Below are 18,654 nucleotides of genomic sequence, written 5' to 3'. Positions count from 1 at the left end.
CAATGTCAAGAGCAACTATAAGGGCTTCTTGATTGTCTCTATAATGTCAATAATTGTTAATATTCTTTGAATGTTATCCTGGGTATGTCTATTATATTTAAAGCCAGTTTGATCATTGCTAATAACATAAATTAGAGATTTTTTTTTATTCTGTTAACCAGAATAGACATGAACATTTTGTAATTATTATTTTTAAGTGAAATTGGCCTGTATGAGCTACATTGTTTGGGATCTTTATTTTCTTTTTTGATTGGGGTGATGGAATATCTCCACAAAGGTGGAATCTGTATTGTGCATATGAATTTCATTTAGTGCTTTATATAATGTGATTGCAAAGGTAGGTAATAATTTATATATTTCCATAATAATTCCATCTATTCCGGAGGCTTTATTATTTTTGCCTTCTTTAATTTTTTTTTCAGTAAGTTCCTTAAGAGAAATTTGAATATCTGTAAATAGTTTTTCTGGAATTTTTTTATTTTTATTTTAGATAAATCCAATTCTAAATTTGGAATGATATGAGGTGAATCATTTTTTCTAAAATGTTCTGCATAGTGAAATTTAAAGGCTTATATCAGAAACTTTTTTGTTATTTTTCCTTTCATGAGTGATGTTTGTAATGTTAGAGTGTTGTCTTTTATTCTCATAACTAAGTTATGCAGATGTTTTGGTGACACACATTTTGTTTTAATTTTTCTAGAGCCATATTAGTCTTGTGGGTTAAAATTTCATTGTATTTTTTATTTAATTCCCCAATTTCTTTTTTTTTTTTTTGTCGTTGACCAGTAAATCACTTGAATTGATTTCTATGATTTGCTTCTGAATGTTTGTCACAGATTCCTATTATTTTATTTTGTTATTAAACCATGTTATAGTTTTACCGTATAAGTATGCCTTTAGAGAGTCCCAAAGAATGACTATATTTATATCTACTGTATAATTAGTATCTAAGAAGAATTGAATTTCTGAATCTAACCAAGGTTTAAATTGTTTCAATTTGGTAATATAAGCTAGGATTCTTTTTGTAAAAGTTAATCTCTTGAAATCTGTCTGAAATTTAAGAATAAGTGAATTGTAATCGGACGTAGGACAGGGAATTAGAGAAATCATTTATTTTGAATTTCAAATCTTGAGTTACAAAGATTTTATCAATTCTTGTTTGGGTATTAAATCTGTAATCACTATGTGAGTGTAATAGAGAATTGTTCTCTTTGAAATTAAATGCTTCAATTAGATTTAAATTCTCAGTCCATTTTTTAAGAGATTTCCCAATGGGAGTTAAACGAACTGGTCTCTTATTGGTAGTTTTTGAATTGTCCAAGATACAGTTAAAATCACCTCCTATTATCAAGTTACATTTGAATTCTCTATTAATGAGGTCTATGTGTTTTTTGATTGTTCCCACACCAATGCCAGGAAACCAATATAAGTTTACTAGGGTCCAGATTCTATTTCCAAAAGCTAATATTGCCATTGCTAGAAGTCCATCCTTGTCTTTGTAATTGTAAATAATTTGAGGATAACACTTTTTTCTCATAAAATTAATACACCTCTAGTTTTTTTATTATAAGAAGAATTAGTATTTATTTGGATTCCAAGTATGTTTATCATTTGTTTTAAAGTGAGTTTCCTGTAGAAGTACTACTTGCGCTTTATTTAGTTTTAGATATCTTAGAAGATTGGATCTTTTCCTTGGATTATTTAATCCATTAGTGTTTAGGGAAAGTATAGTTAGGGCTAACTACTCAGATGGAATGTTATGGCGAGTACATAACTTATTTTTTTCCACTGTTCCATGCTCCTTAGCGTGTAAGTGTCATATTTTTGGGCTTTTATCTCTTCTGTCTCTTCCTGTCATCTTTTGTTCTTCCCCTACCTTCTTCTATCCATGCTCTGCATTGGTCTTTATCCAAAAAAAAAAAAAAATTATTTTCTTCAGTGTGTGTGTGTTTTGGGCCTTCCTTACCATGGCTGACACCCCTAAGGCAGGGTTCAGGAAGTGGTCAGAGTGAGGGCATAAGCTATCACTTTCCGATGCCCACACTCTGTGCTTAGTCTGTTTGGGAGTTCCCCATTTTGATTCCTCCTGTTTGATCTGCGCAGGCTTCAACTCCAATACTTTGATCAACAGGAAGAATAAGCTTATTTAAAAGGGCCTTCTCCCACCTCCTGCAGAGGCCTCTTCTTCCTCCCCCCTGGTTTCTGGGAGTCAGCCTCCCGCTAAGAAGTCCGGGGATGGAGAAGAAGGCCTTATGAAAGAGAAGGATCAGCCTAGGAAGAGGTCTTTTGAGCACTCTTCATCAGCCGAGCCTCCCGCTAAGTTCTCCTCTGCTCCGGTCTTCATGCTTCTCCCCAGAGATGGAAACCTCTTGAACTCGTTCCCCAGCATCGTTCTTGGTCAGGGTCGGTGGCCTCTTCTGTCCGGTCCACTATTTGAAGCAGAGGTGGACAGGATGATAGATTCTTTGGGCCCAGATTCAGCTGGGAGTCTTACCTGCTCCATCCCCTGCCAGGGCCAGGAGTATGCAGTCCGCCTTCCTCCCTATCCATCCTTCAGTTGAGGAGCCTTTGGGTCCGAGGTTCCTGGGTTTTGAGGGGTTGGCGCCGATTGTCCCTGGTACCTCAACTCCAACCATTGCCTTGAGCGGTTCGGCTCTGATGTTTTAAGAGTGGACCGACTCTCTGAGACATACCCTTGGTGTTCGGATCTGAGGGGATGGCGTTTATTTCAATACTTTCAAAGTTGTCCCTTTCCCCTTGGGGCTTCGGCACTGGGAAGCTCGGCTCTGCCCCCCCTCAAATTTCAGTTCTTTTCCTGCCTGGACGATTGGCTCCTCTCCACTCCCTACAGGCATTGGCTGACTCAGGCCAGAGATCATCATCTTCATATAGCTCCATCTCTGGGTGTTACCATGAATCTCACGTCTCAAATGGCACCAATTCAGGTTTTGGATTTCATAGGTGCTTGACTAGACACTACACAGGGCAATTATTCCTGCCTCCAGACAGACTGTTATCACTTTGTCATCATGTTCAGTACATTCTTCAAGCCCAGTTTCTCTGTGCAGGTTTCGTTCTTCAGGTGTTGGGGTCCATGACGGCCACGATCACCCTTGTTCCAATCGTGTGCCTCCATATGAGGGTCCTGCAGTGGACCTTAGCAGTTCACTGGTCCTTGCTAGACCTTCCCTTGTCACATCCTGTTCGACTGCCTCATATTTGCAGGGACTACCTTCTTTGGTGGCTCCAGTCCCCGGACTTCCTTCTTGGTCACCTGTTTGTTTTTACCTCTCCCACAATCATGGTGACCAGGGATGCCTCCCTTCTTGGTTGGGGGGAAGCATTGCATGGGAAGGACATTCCAAGGCATATGTTCTGCTCTGGAGACCAGTCTGCATATCCGTGTCCTGGAGATTAGGGTGGTGCTTTTGGTGTTGCAAGCTCTCCATGCCTTTCTACCTACCAGGACTATTGCTATACAGATGGATAATATGTCAGTAGTCTAGTACATCAGCAAACAGGGGGGAGCCAGATCTTATCCCCTTTGCCACGAGGCCATCAGTTTGTGGGAGTGGGCGATCTCCACCGACTACTTTGTGGTGGCAATGCACATTCCAGGAAGTCCAATATCCTAGCAGACAGGCTCAGACCATCTATTCTGATGCCTTATGAGTGGTCTCTGAATCCCTCAGTAGCGAACAGGATCTTTCTAAAGTGGGGTCAGCCTTGTTGCAATCTCTTCGCCTCTCCTTCCAGTGCAAAGTGCAGTGAGTATTTCGCTCTGATTTCCCCCTTCTGGGGAGTCGCCCAGAGATGCTGTAATCCATACTTGGCCCTCCAGTCTACTAGATGCATATCCTTTGCTTCCTCTAATGCCCAAGTTTATTCAGAAAGCTCGGTGGCTGGGGAGATCATTTATCCTCATTGCCGCTTTCTGGCCTCATCAAGTTTGGTTCCCCACTCTGTGGTCTCATATAGTGTGTCCTCCCTGGACTGTAGATCCGGTTCCAGATCTGATCACGCATCCATCAGAGATTCCTCACCTGGATTTAGTCAGCCTGAAGCTCATGGCTAGGCTGCTGCAATTTCCATGAAAGCCAGAACTCCCAGGCTTTCTTCTCCTGTTAAGAAGATCCTGATTGCGGCTCATAAAATTTCTACCAGGAAGATCTATTCTAGCAAATATTGAAGCGTTTTTTGATCTGGGCTTCTCAGCATGACCTGGATCCCTTTACAGCACCAGTCTCTGCCATTTTGGAATTTTTAGCATGTATTTTTAATAATGGCACTAGCTTTTCTACAGTTAAGGTCCAGTTGGCAACTTATTTCCAATTTCCATGTGGGTGAGAAATTCGGACGCCTTAGCTTCATCTAAACTCTTTAAGGCTTTCTGAAAGTTACCTTTCTTCTTATGCATCCGATTAAGGACCCCAGGCCCCCTTGGGACCTTACCCTTGTTTTACAGGCTTTGGTTTTTCCCCCGCTCAAAGCAGCTGCCTTGGTTGATTTGCAGTCTTTATTGTGGAATGGCCTTTTTGGTGGCAGTTATCTCAGCCAAAAGGGTTTCTGAACTTCAGGCTGTATCTATTAAGCCTCCTTATCTAGTTTTTCATAAATGTAGTGTGTCCCTGCTGACCAGTCCATCTTTCTTGTCAAAGGTAGGTTCAGAATTGAATATTAACAGGTCATTAATTTGCCAGCCTTCTTTCCAAATTTCCAAAATAGAGGGGAGTACAAATTGCACTTACTAGATGTGCACAGCCAGCTACGTTTTCTATCTGCATAAAACCAAAAGCTTGCATAAATCAGATCAACTTTTCATCTCTTTTGCTAAACCTCATTTGGGCAAGCCTGTCCCTAAGGTTACCATTGCTCTCTGGATTTCAGAGTGTATTTCTTTGACTTTTCGAGCTAAAGGTTTGTGTCCACCTGGACATGTCCGGGAGCATTCCACCCGATCAATCTCCTCCTACGACTTTTTGGTCCAGGGTTTCTCTTCATATCATCTGTTCTGCTGCTACCTGGGCCTCGTCACATACTTTTATTTCACATTATAAACTAGATCTTCTTTCCAGAAGCATGGCATTTTTTGGCTGAGCCGTGCTCCAGAATATTCTTCCGTGAGGACCTCCCAGGTTTTTTGTGGTAGCGAGGGACTCTGTCCTTCAGCTTGAAGTTCAAATGAAAACAACAACTTCAGATAAACAAGTTATGTACTTACCATAAAGTTCCATCTGAGTTGTTGCTTTTAATTTGTCTTAACCATCCCTCCCGCTATCCCCCTGCCTTTTTTGAGCTTTGTAGTGCACTGGAGTAAAGAAAGATAGACTCTCTTGTTTTGGATAGTTCCGAGTATGTGGATCTTTAGATGGTTGTGCCAGTTTTTTATATGTATGTAGACTATATAACGATGGTGCTGCTTCGCAACAAACTCGACCTTAGGGGAGGAAGGAGAGCGAGGCATTTATAGGTAGGGGAGGAGCTTGGAAGTTGCATCTGATGTTGGAGTATATGGCTGAGTCAGATCCGTGCTGGATCCGAGTCCCTCAGGTCGAAGACAAATGAAAAGCAACAACTCAGATGGAATGTTATGGTAAGCACATAACTTGTTTGTTAATTCCATTCCTGCTCTTTCTGACAAGGATGGGAAAATTATTGATATGTATGGGGGCAAAAAGTGTATGCTTCTATAACTCTGATATTTAGAATTTTGAATTGTCATCTTGTGTTAGTTTATTCTGACTAATGGTGAATGCATGAGATGTTCTGTCTGCAGTTTCTTATTGTGAAGTAAAAACATCTGCTGTAAATTTAGATGTTCTTCATCTCACATTGCTGCAGTCCTTACTTATGGGTAGTCCACTGTCCTCGGTCGGCCCGAATACCAAAGTATTAGGCTGACGTCGGTCATGGGCGCCTAGATCTGACATCAGAGCGTCAGGGTATAAAGGCGCATGACCGACGTCATATCCTCAGTCTTTTTTGCCGCATGGTCCGATGCAGAAGCAGCGTTGCTTGTGCCGTTCGGCGTTCTGAAATTTTTCGTTTTTGGAGTTTCAGACCGATACCAAGTTGGGCTAAGTACCCCGTTGGGGAATATTTTTGTTTTTTCTTGCCTCAGTTACTTACCGGATGTCAGAAAAAGTGAATAATTGTATTTCTTGTGGGAAACAGATACCGCATAGGGATTACCACTCGCTTTGTATTCCTTGTTTGGGACCGGAGCACGACGTAGTCGGGTGTCGGTTTTGTGCTAGGTTTAATAAGCGCACTATAAAACGGAGGTTAGATTGCGCTAGGTTAGTCTTTGGCAAGAGGTGTAATTATAATATGCCGTCGGATGTTCCGACGCCTGCTTCTACTAAGAAGCGCAAAGACAAAACTTTAAAGCCTAGACAGGATGATTCGTCCGTTTCGGACGCCAGACCTTTAGAAGCTACAGCTGAACAGGTGGATCCGGCTGAAGTTTCTGTTGAGTCCCAGGGGGAAACTTTGATTTTACAGGATGTGGCCTCTCAGGAGGCAGGTCAGGCTGAAGGGGCCTCTCAGGTTACTATTCTCCCTTCTATGCCTAAGGTGGTTAGGCCTTCTGCTACTGTTTCTAAGGCTCCTTCTAAGGGCAGGTCTGTCTTGCCTTCCTCTGGTGTCAGTTCTGGTTCTTCAGGGTCGGTGCTTAAAAAGCACATGCTTAAAATGGCAGAGGATTTGATTACTTTAATTAGAGGTTCTATTCCCCCTCCTGATAAAAGGCCCAGGATGGAGCCAGAGTTGGAAAGTTTGGAGCAGGCCTCAGATGTTTCAGAGTCTTCTGCTGAAGACATTCAAGATTTCCCTCCTTATTCTGATTCTGATGCAGAGGATTCCACTCCTTCTGCTTCTCCTCCAGAGGATTTTTCATTTTCAGAAACTCTGCATTCCATGAGGGAGCATTTTCAGTGGGAGGGACAGGATTACTCTGATTCTCGGAAGAGACTTAGGGAGTTCTTGTTTTTACCACAGCATAGACCCTTAGCTATACCTCCGGTTTTGGATGTTGTTTCAGATGTTTTTTCGGAAGCTTCCCTTAATCCAGATTCTGTGCCTCCTGTCCCAGTTAAACCGGACAGGTATTACAGGGTGCCTGAGGCTCATATATATCTGTGTAAGAGTCCTAGGGCGGACCCAGAAACTATTAGTCAGGGGCCTAAGGGTGTTAGAGCCTCTGTTGTTAAGAATCCGGTTCCTCTGGATAAGGAAGCTAGAGCTTTGGATAGATGGGGTAAGAAGGTGTATACCTCTTCTACTTTAGCAATGAGAGCTTTGAACTGCCAGTTTCATATGTTGAAGTATCAGAATGTCCTCCTTTCTCAGCTAAGGTCTAAAGTGGATGCTTTGGCAGAGGGCATAGAGTGTAAAGAATTGCAGGATTTAGTGCATGTTTCTGAACAGGTGGGTAAGCACTCTTTGCAATGTGGTTTTGATGCTTTACAGGCTTCTTCTAGGGTGGCTGCCACTGGTTCAGTTATTCGTAGACACGCCTGGCTTAAGGATCAGAATTTGTCTGAGCATGTTAAGTCTAGAATTCTGGATGCCCCTTTACAGTCTGAAGTTTTGTTTGGTCCTCCTGTGGAGTCAGTCTTAAAGAAAATGGAAGACAAGGCTAAGTCTATGCAGACTGTTAAAGATTTTTGCAGGTACAACCTCCAAAGTTTAGTAGAAATTGGCCTACTAAGGGGTGGATGTACCCTTCTTCTGATTCTCAGTCTAGGGGTAGATCTAGGCGTGGTAGGGGCAGAGCTCAGAGTACTTTCAGGCCGAGACAATGGAGTTCGCCTGCTCAATCTGCTGGTGAGGGCAGGGGCCAGTCCTTTCGTAAACAGGCCCAATGACCTACATTTTCAGCTGCCAGATTCTTCTTGCCTGGCAGCTCCTTTGGGAGGAAAGTTGGCTCTCTTCAAGCAAAATTGGCATTTAGTCACCCAGGACAAATGGGTATTGGACATTATAAACCGAGGTTACAAGTTCTATTTCCATACCATGCCTCCTTTCAAAGGCATGCCAGACGTCCCTCCTCGGCAAAGGATAGAGGCTCGCAGACAAATTTCTTTACTTCTTCAAATAGGAGCTATACAGCCAGTTCCTCTGTCAGAAGTGGGCCTAGGATTTTATTCTCGCCTGTTTCTAGTTCCAAAGAAGGGGAACACGTGGAGACCAATTTTGGATTTATCTATCCTCAACACTTACCTGGACATTCCAAAGTTCAAGATGCTGACTTTACAACAACTTTTACCTCTGTTGGGAAAAGATCACTGGATGGTTACTCTGGACCTCAAAGAGGCTTACCTTCATGTTCCTATCAGGCCCAGTTGCAGGAGGTACCTGCGTTTTCGGGCTGGAAATTTACATTATCAGTTCTCTGCATTGCCCTTTGGCTTATCTACTGCCCAGAGTGTTCACAAAGGTTCTGGCTCCAGTGATAGCATTTTTCAGACTAAGAGGAATACAGATTTATCCTTATTTGGACGATTGCATGATTATTGCACAAGAAAATGACGAACTTCTTCATCATCTACAGTATGTGATGGCAGTGTTAAGATGCCTAGGGTATTCTGTGAACGAAACAAAGTCCAGTCTAGTACCCTCTCAGGACATGTGCTTTCTGGGTGTGAGACTGAATACAGCTTCCCAGATGGCCTTTTTGACCCCAGACAAACAAAGAAGCCTTTCTCTTTATTTCCATCAAATGTCTCTACGGTCCAGGCTGACTGCAAGGACAGTCCTTCAAGCCTTGGGGTTCATGGCATCTTGTATTCTGGTGCTTCCCAATGCCAAATTGCATATGAGGAAGCTTCAATGGTATCTCAAAAATGTATGGACACAGCACTGCCAAGATCTAGACACTGTCATTCAGATAATACCTTGCATTCGGAAGGAGTTTTTGTGGTGGGCTCAGGAATGTCACCTAAACAAGGGACTCTCTGTGACCCGGCCAGAGGCGAGTCAGATTCTAACGACAGATGCCTCGGACAAGGCTTGGGGAGCACACCTCAATGGAAAATGGGTGCAAAACACGTGGCCTGTCAAACTCCAACATTTGCATATCAACTTGAAGGAAATGTTAGCAGTCCAGTTTGCATTGATGGCTTTCAAAGATTTACTTCACCCAGGGCAGGTGTTGATTCAAACAGACAACACTACTGTCATGTGGTACATCAACAAGCAGGGGAACCCATTCTTACCCTCTTTGCAGGCAAGCAATGATTCTGTGGGAAACTGCTCTCAATCTACACCTCAATCTTCAGGCAAGGTTTCTACCAGGAGCACAGAACTCCTTAGCAGATGTATTGAGCAGACAAATAGTGGATCCTCACGAGTGGAAATTGGATCCTCATGTATTTCAACAGTTGACAGTGTTATGGGGAACTCCAGACATAGATCTGTTCGCTTCTCCACTAAATTACCAGTTGCCAAAGTTTTGCACAAAAATGTTTCATCACACAGCTTGGAAGGTGGACGCTCTATCATTCAGTTGGAACAATCTGCATGTATATGCCTTTCCACCTCTGCCTCTTCTTCCCAAGGTACTCTTGAAGGCCAGACAAGACAAGCCAACCATGATTTTGATAGCACCGGATTGGCCTCGACAGCACTGGTACCCACTACTGAGGAGCTTAGTACGAGAACCTCCATGGCCTCTGCCTTTGATTCCGCACCTTTTGTCACAAGAAGACAGTCACTTCCTCAATGTCAAGATTCAGTCTCTACATCTAACAGCCTGGCATATTCTGTTTTAGACTCTGGAGGGTCTCAGCTTCCACAACAAGTTTTGAATGTTATTTTGGAGGCCAGGAGGCCTAGTACCAGGAAAGTTTACGCTGATAAATGGAGGAGATTTTTTATTTGGAGCAAAGGAAAGGACTTTGATGTCTCCAAACCTGATTTAAGTGTTGCTCTTCAATATCTTACTGAGTTATTGGACAAGGGTTTGTCTTTCTCCTCAATAAAGGTCCATGCTGCAGCCATTTCTGCTCACTATGATTGTGACCCTCCTTTATACTCTCATCCTTGGTTTAAGCAATTTCTTAGAGGGGCAAAGAATAGAAGACCCCCACGTAGAGCTCCTGCTTGGGATCTCAATTTTGTGTTGGAAAAACTTACTCTACAACCTTTTGAGCCTGCAGCTACTGCCGAGTTAAAGTATTTGTCATGGAAAACTGCTTTTTTGTTGGCCATTACCTCTGCAAGAAGGGTTTCTGAATTACAGGCCCTCATGGCAGTGGAGCCTTTTTTGATTTTTCATAAGGATAGGGTATCTTTGCGTACTAATCCTTCCTTTATGCCTAAGGTGGTTTCTAGTGTGGCCTTAAATCAAACTATTCATTTGCCTACTTTTTATGCAAACCCCCAAAATAAAGGGGAGAAAATTTTGCATACTTTGGATATTCACAGGCAGTTGCGTTATTATTTGAGCAGAACCAAGGAGTGCAGACAGTCTCAGCAATTGTTTGTTTCTTTTGCTTTGGGTTCGCAGGGTAAACCTGTTTCAAAACAAACTATTTCTAAATGGATTGGGTTTTGTATTTCTTTCTGTTATTCCCATCATGGTAAGTAGATTCCTGCTGGAATCAGGCCTCATTCCACTAGGGCTACTGCTACTTCTACGGCCTTTCTAAGGGGGGTAGCTACAAAAGACATTTTGGAGGCAGCTACTTGGAGTTCAGTGCATACCTTTTCTAAACATTACCACCTTCCTCTTTATTCTAAGTCTAGGGCTGGATTTGCCACTGCAATTTTACAGGGCATTTTGGCGGCCCCTAATGCTTTATGATTTTTACCATCCTCCCTTTCCCGTTGCTTTGGGATTCTACCCATAAGTAAGGACTGCAGCAATGTGAGATGAAGAACATAGTACAGTTTTGTACCTACCATAAATGTAGATGTTCGAAGATCCACATTGCTGCAGTCCAATTTACCCTCCCTCCTTCCCCACTGTAGTTAGACTTGGTGTTATGCTTTAGGTGATGGTTGTTGTTGGGCATGTTTTTGGGAGGTATTCCGTTTTTGGCTGTGGCCTTTCTGGTTTGGCCTTCTGACATCTGGGGCAAGAAAAGACTGAGGATATGACGTCGGTCATGCGCCTTTATACCCTGACGCTCTGATGTCAGATCTAGACGCCCATGACCGACGTCAGCCTAATACTTTGGTATTCGGGCCGACCGAGGACAGCGGACTACCCATAAGTAAGGACTGCAGCAATGTGGATCTTCGAACATCTACATTTATGGTAGGTACAAAACTGTACTTTTCTTCGACTGTACAAGTCACTGCTCATTGTTTGCAGTGTGTGTGTGTGTGTGTGTGACTCGCTTAATTCTTCCAGAGCAGTGTCCACTGGTACTGTTTTTAGGAGGTTTACCTGGCTACATTCTCAGAACCTCCTAGACGGTGTGAAAAATTATGTTTTGATTTCTTCTTAGGTAGAGATTATTGTTAGGTCCCTCTGCTGTAGATGTTGTTAAGAATTGCATTGAAAGGGTAAATTGAATTAGGGAAGATTTTTCTGCCCTCCTTTTCCAAAATTTCTAAAGGATTGTCTCATCCCTCGTCCAGTTTTGACAAAAAAGAAAATAAGCAGTCTGAACACAATACAGGTACGTAAATGTTTAAGAAGAAATGTCAAGGAAGTTCCAAAAATAATTCAGGAAGCCCCAAAACCAAGGATAGTCCAACAAGTCAGAATGGTAGCAGGCAAAGCTGAGCAGGACAAGAGCAGATCCTCGTGAATGGAAATTAGATCGGGGAGTCTTCCGAGATTTGATCCATCTTTGGGTGGTTCATCAGTAGACCTATTTGTGTCTTCTCTCAACTGTCAGTTGGCAAGATCCTGCTCCAGGACTGCATGAAAGAGGGACTGGAAGATGGATGCATTTTCTTTTCCTTGGACAGGAATGTCCGTGTATGCCTTTCCACTGATATCCAGGGTACTTATAAAAATTCAGAAGGAATCCACTCAGTGTCATTGTTGTGACTTCCTTCTGGCCCAGGCCGCAGTGATTCTCCTTTGTTTTGGAAATGGCCAGGAGTAATTACCACAATGGATCTTCCCAGAGATCATCAGGGATCTTCGATACACAACACCAATCAACTTCAGTTGACTTTCTGGTGGCAAACGTTTACTGAGGACATGCAGCAGGTACAAATGGAGGCAAGAAAGCCTACCACTAGATCATATATTAGCAAATGGAAAAGGTTTTCTAATTGATGTCAACAACATAGCCAGCACCTATTCAGGCTAGTTGTTCTCTGGTTTTACAATGTTTGTGAGTTAGGTCTTACTTCTCAATCACAGTTTATTTATTGGCCATTTCAGCATGTCTACTCGTGGATTCTTCTCTTTCATTGCATTCTCATGTTTGCCACTCCCTCCATCTCCCCCCTCTCTTTATCTGATGTTTATGCAAGGTTGTGGATCTTCATTTTTTGTTGTTCCTAGCATTGTTCTTTCATGGCTCAGCCTTCTTCTCTCTTTTGGCATTAAGGCATTGAAGGGGTTAGTGCCCAGACTTGTCTTTTTCATCCATTCAGCTCTAGCTGATTGACTGGAAGCAAGTAAAGTGCCCTAAAGCTGTGAAAGTTGGACAGCTGTTGTGTCCTCTGCAGGATATAACCCATAGAGCTAAGACTACTGCAGCAGTGATATTTGAAACATATGCTGTTACGGTAGGTTTACTGGCACAGCAGTACTTTTCAGCACATCACCATCATTTGTAGCTTTTATTTCTCTTTAGTTTCAAGAGTAAATTTGCCTACCTTCGTTTTTGCTTCTTGTATACAGTTAATCTGTGCACTGTTTAAATTTGGCAGGGGCAGTATGATGTGCAAAACCCTCTTACTATTAAAAACATGCCTAGTGGCTTTTTGCACATCATCAATTTCTTTTTATAGTCCTATGTATTTCCAGATAGGCATATGATATTTAACACCTGTTTAGTGGGTCTTTTTATTAGTTTTTTTAAAAGCACTTTAGTGAAATTTTGCTTACATTATTTGTTATCTGTTTCTTAACATTAGAGTTACAATTCCCTTTCTGTAAGAACAATAATTTCTGCTCATTAACTTGTGTTTATTGGGTTGGGAGATGAGGCCAATAACTTTTGGTATATGTTTTCTAATGCCTTATTTGTAAAAAAAAAATCTCTCTGGATTGTTTTGTAGGGTTGAACTCTGTTTCTGGGAAATGGCTTCCTGAATCCAAGGAGTTGCTTCAAACACTGGTGCTGAAAGAAAATGTTAAAGTCATAGTAAGAGAGGTTAACAATAATATTCATTTTGTCAGTCTTGTAAAAAATGGTATCGAAGGTACTACGAAAATGACAGACAACATGGAAATGGAAGGAACTATTAATTATGACCACAGACAGAGTCCAGGTACAACATTTACTCATGTTAACAACCTTAAATGTTGCACAGCTTTATTTTTACACTTGTAAGCTAAATTATTTTATTCCTGTTCTTGGATACATCATGTCTTTCATTTCAATGCATCACGGGTACTAGAAAATAACTATGTGCTGAGAAGTAGCTGGATGTGAGATTATAGTGTTGTTGGGTATGAAGGTGTTATTTTTGGATCCAGTGCAAGTTCTTAAGACAGAATTTCCCACAAATGAAGTATCCATTGCAAACTCCATGAACATGCATCCCCTGAAGCTGTGGGTGAAATCACAAACCTTTTTTTGTTTTTTGAAAGGGACAAGCCCTCCTGCATCCAGCACCCCAACTTCATACATGTGTGGTTATATAGTGTATTTATACGTAAATCAGCATATCAGTTCCACAGCTGCATAGTACTGAGGAAAGGAGAAGTCACCTGTTAAAGGTGTCTAGCAGTTGGTGCAGAGGATTAAGGTGCTGTTAATGAACTATTTCTTGTGGTCCATAGTTCAATTCCCTCAGCCTCCATTGTCTAACTGTGTGACTGAGCAAATCAGTTAACCAGACAGTACTTGTGCTAAGAGTAAAAGGAACATGGAAGTCATTGCTCTACCCTATAAATAGAAATAAAACAGAAGTAAAAGAAAATAAACAAGTGTAAAACATCCTCTCACCTAGCTGCAACCTCCCTAAGTGCAGAATCTGTTCTGAGAGGCACAGTTGAGGACAGTTACTTCAATTAGTAGTCTCTCAGTTACAGGTAAGTGATAGCAATCAGTCTGTATTCATTACAAGCCCAGCCAATGACTTGTATTCAAAACAGAGTGGTAGAATTTGAAGTTGCCGATTTTAATCGTCTGCATTTATTTTGAAGGTGGCAACTTGCTTGACATAGTGGAAACTTGTTCCTTAGTGGGGAATATGTTGGAATATGAATTTTAACACATCATTGTTTCCAGTGCATCTGTTGATGAAGGTTTAATTCCTTTACGTGTAGAACCATTTGTTCCGAGAGGAAATAGAAGGTCAAAGAGGGCTGGAACTTTCGTGGCTCAAGGCAGATTTCCAGAAGTCTGTATGAGACTTATTACAAAGAGACAGTTGCCAATTTATTTTGATAACTTAGACTTTTGAGGCCACTGAAGCCTCTTTGTTCAAAGTAATCCACTGTTGCATGTGTAGATATTTTGCAGTCAGACAGCAAACCAGAGTAGAATGTACACACAGGAGACATCTGATGAAGTCTAATAAACAAAAGTGCTCATTGCTTTGAATATACCGGACAACTTTAATCTTAAAGAAGGCTTTCTTTGTTGTTGTTGCTTCATTTTGAGAAAGTGTACATGTTACTGCCATTAGCAGGCTGCCTACAAAATACCTAAATGAGTACAACAGTAGATTACTTCAAAGAAGCTTTTCCCTTTCTTTTCACTTGGTGCTTGGAAAGGTACATACCAAAAGGGGCATTGTTCTCTGTTATTGGCCTGATGAGAGAAGAATACAGGGAGGTTATAACTTTTTTTTTTTTCTGGAGGCAGCGCCCTTACTTATGAGATGAGCATTATAGAATGCCATCCACCAGGTTTGAAGAGCCTATAAGGGGACCTATGCACAGTAGGTAGCCGACGTTTTCTATTTAGTTATGAATCTCTGAGGTCTGTAAAGTTGACCAATGTGTTTAGACAAAGACATGCCAAAGTGGGCAATATATTCAGTACTGAGTCTAATGAGATACTAAGGAAGTGGAATTAAGACTACTTTGCATCCATATGCAATGCCTTTGAAAATAAGTTAAGTCAAATTAGAAGGCTTTCAGAAGTACTATGGAGTCATGATGGTGAAAAGCTAAGGAATTATCAACAGAGTGCTTAGATCCCTTATATTAGAGTCTGATTGGGAGGGGTGCTTCAACGATAACATGTGTGATAATTTTTTGTTTAACAAAATTAATTTTCCTATGTTTTTTCTTATTTCATTTGAGACCACTGTCCTTGAACTAATTGTTTACATGGTTTACCCAATTATGGATTAATTGAGAATCTGTGGAAGATTGAATAACTATATATTTACTGCTGCTTGCAAACTGCGATAACAATAGGCTGAAAGTGCTGGCCTGAAGGCCTGAAATTTCAACCAGATGTCGATATTAGGATCATAGGAAGTTACTAGGTAATGGCCCTAGGGCCCTTACAAGCCTAGCCAAGTTCTGCCCTTATCTCCACGATCAGTAACTACTGCCCCTGTCGAAGAGGGACACAGGTGGAACTCCTGGGGTGAATTTATGGTTACCCATCCAGTCCGGATTGTGTTTGAAGAGGGCCAGTGAGATGCTCTGTTTCACATGGTGTGAGTCTGTTCCAAAGGTGTGGTAATTTCTAGGAGACAAAGCTGTCCCTCCAGCAGGTTCTGTTAATATCACACACCAGAGTAAGATCTTTAGAGCAAGTAATCCGTGTGCCATTTGACTTACGGAGATGCAGCATTTCCAGTAAAGCAGGGTCTGAGATTGCCTTGTATGAAAGGCAGAGATCGCCTCCGAGTAGTCTGTATGAAACAGAATAAAGTGACAGTGATTTCAGAAGATTTGCATAGGACAGATGCTGAAGACCTTGAATTTTCCTTGTAAGGAACCTTTGTGGTCTCTTCAGTTGCTGCAGGTGCTTGGAAAGGTACATACCAAAAGGGGCATTATACTCGGCCTGATGAGGGAAGAGTACAGGGAGGTTATAACTTTTTTTTTTTTCTGGAGGCATTGCCCTTACTTATGAGATGAGCACTGTAGAATGCCCTTCTTACCACTGTGGAGACATGGTGGTCTAAGGTAAGATTGCTGTCAGCCTGTGTGCCCAGGTCTCTCACCAATGAGTGTTTACTTAAGGTGTTGCTATTCATGTGGTAGTTAGCAGGAACATCGCCCTTACTGAAAGGGGTGATGGTACATTTTTTTGCACTGAGTTTAAGGCCATGACTTTGGCACAAATCATTTGTTTGTGTAGCACCTTCTTCTCTTGTAGGATGTTGACATCACTTGGAGAGTCTATGACAGTTTCCAGTTTGCAGTCATCAGCGAACTTTTAGTCAGCCATAGACCTTTAGTTTTTGCTTGTACTTCGGAGAAATAGATTCCAAACAGTAGAGGTCCCAGGACAGAACGCCACTGGTAACAGGTCTGCTGTTGGAGGTGGATTCCCCTATTTTGACTGTATTTGTTCTATCAGTTAGCCATTTAGCGACCCTTCTAAAGATATAAGGGTTGATACCTAGCTGGGTGAGTTTGTCAGTGATACCTGAGTGGGGGATCGTGTCAAACGCCTTTGCTAAATCTTGGTAGGCTGTATGCACAGATTTTCCTTCATCCAGGGCCTTGGTGGCTGTCTCAAAGAAGTCCACCAGGCTTAACAGGCATGATCTCCCTTTGACAAATCTAAATTGAGTAGAGTCAAGTGTTTGGAGCTCACCTATATCTTTGTTGATAAGGTCCATGATGATTCACTCCATGGCCTTGTAGATGGGGCTGGTCAGGCTAACAGGTCTGTAGTTCCCAGGGTCAGTGGAAGTACCACCTTTGTGCAAGGGAATAACAGTGGCATTCTTTCATTCAGCTGTGATGAAGCCAGTGCTTAATTGAAAAGAGTATCCAATGGTGTTGTCAATTCTTGTTGTAGCTCATGTAGGATGCAGACAGGGATGTTATCAGTCCCATAGATGCTAGGTTTTTGGCCTTAGAGAGGGTGCTTACAACCTATTCTTTAGAGATACAAGGTAGGAAGCAGGTGGTAAGGATGTTTTGGGGTACATGTGGTGGTGACAGGGGTGTGAAGCTTTCACAGAACTTGTTGTGTCTGCCAAACAGGTAGGTTATGTCCACAGTCTCAGTATGTGCTATCATTAACTACCAGTTCGGCACAAATCTGGGCCTTTCCTTTTAGGTTACAGATGTAACTAAAGAATGTGTAATGAATGCATAATGGTTTTCCAGAAAGCTAATTCAGATTTGTAGTTTGCTTTGTAGGAGTTCACAGAAAGTCTTATTTGCTTGTTTAAGCTGAGGAGGGAGTGTTTCCAGTTTAGGACTCCCTCTCTCTTACTCTTAGACAGCAATTTCTTCTTCTTCTTATAAAGTCTGTTAATGACAGTTGCCCACCAGGCAGGTTTGCTGTTCCTTGAGGAGCTTGTTTTGGTCCTGTTAGGTACAGCTGAGTTAATGCAGTTATACAGGTGTTTGTGTAAAGCACTGGTATAGACCTCAGCATAGTTGCCAATTCCATCGGGGGGGGGGGGTTGCAGTGAAGCTATTTATACCATCCCTTAGGAGGTTATAATCTGCTTTACAGAAATGTTTTAGTTTAGTTGCTGCTGAGGGGGAAGGGGGGGTCAGGTGTGATAGTTAATTCAAATGAGACTGATTTGTGGTCAGATCTCACCAGGGAAGACCTAACAGTCGGGGAGCTACAGTTGTCCCCCATATTGGTAAGCACCAGATCCAGGATATTGGAATCCGTTGTGGGGGTGTCAACCAATTGGTCCAGGGCGTTGGAGTTAACAAAGTCAAAGAAACTCTGAGCAGGTGAGTTTGAGTGTGGGTAATTTATCCAACCAGTGGTTGGGTAGTTAGTTGCCCAAAACCATGGGGTTTGGATGTATCTTGGTAGACTCAAGTAGATCCAAATAGGCAGAGTGGGTGTCCTGATTCATGGAGGGGGTCCTGTAGCTGACAGCAACTTGAATAGGTTTCCTACCAACACTTAATTGCCCCTGAAGTATCTCTAGGGAATCATACTGTTTAACCAATCTGGAGGTGTATTTATCTTTAATGAACACTGATACACTGCCTCCTTACGTTTTTGTGCCTTCAAGTTTGTGGTCTGAATGTGTGGAAGGAGGTGTAACGTGGTATCGCTGGAGTGCTGTCTATAACCTTTCATAGGTCTCCGTGACTGCACAAATGTTTGCGTCTTCCAAGGTGAGAACTGGTTCCAATGAGTGCAGTGTCATGTTAAAACTCCTAGCATTTAGAAGCATAACCTTGAGGTTTTTAGTTTTTTCTTCTTTTTATGACGAGAGACATGACAGAGCTTTTGGATTGTGTGTCTCAGGCAGGTATGTCCCTAGCCTTAAGCAACATTTTACCTTCACCTAGGATGATGGCTCACTACAAACAGAAAATGACTGACTTCAATAATTGGCTTAGTTTCTGGTGTCATTCTAAAGGGTCCATTGTCTGTCAGCCTGGGATGACAT

At 42.0% G+C, this 18,654-nt stretch overlaps 1 protein-coding gene across 1 annotated transcript in view; it reads left to right on the top strand.

Annotated features, from left to right (window-relative positions):
• TDRD1 (tudor domain containing 1) overlaps window positions 1–18,654 on the top strand; it is a 2,513,511-nt gene that overhangs the window by 2,184,214 nt on the left and 310,643 nt on the right. Inside the window, exon 20 of the mRNA XM_044055533.1 lies at window positions 13,195–13,407. Within this exon, the coding sequence (XP_043911468.1) occupies window positions 13,195–13,407 (213 nt within the window). The remainder of the gene's footprint in view (window positions 1–13,194; window positions 13,408–18,654) is intronic.

The sequence above is a fragment of the Protopterus annectens genome, chromosome 14.part0 (assembly GCF_019279795.1).
Source record: "Protopterus annectens isolate FY-2018-M chromosome 14.part0, PAN1.0, whole genome shotgun sequence".
NCBI lineage: Eukaryota > Metazoa > Chordata > Ceratodontiformes > Protopteridae > Protopterus > Protopterus annectens.
Note: the sequence above shows the minus strand (reverse complement) of the source record. Positions and strands in the feature narration are given on the sequence as shown.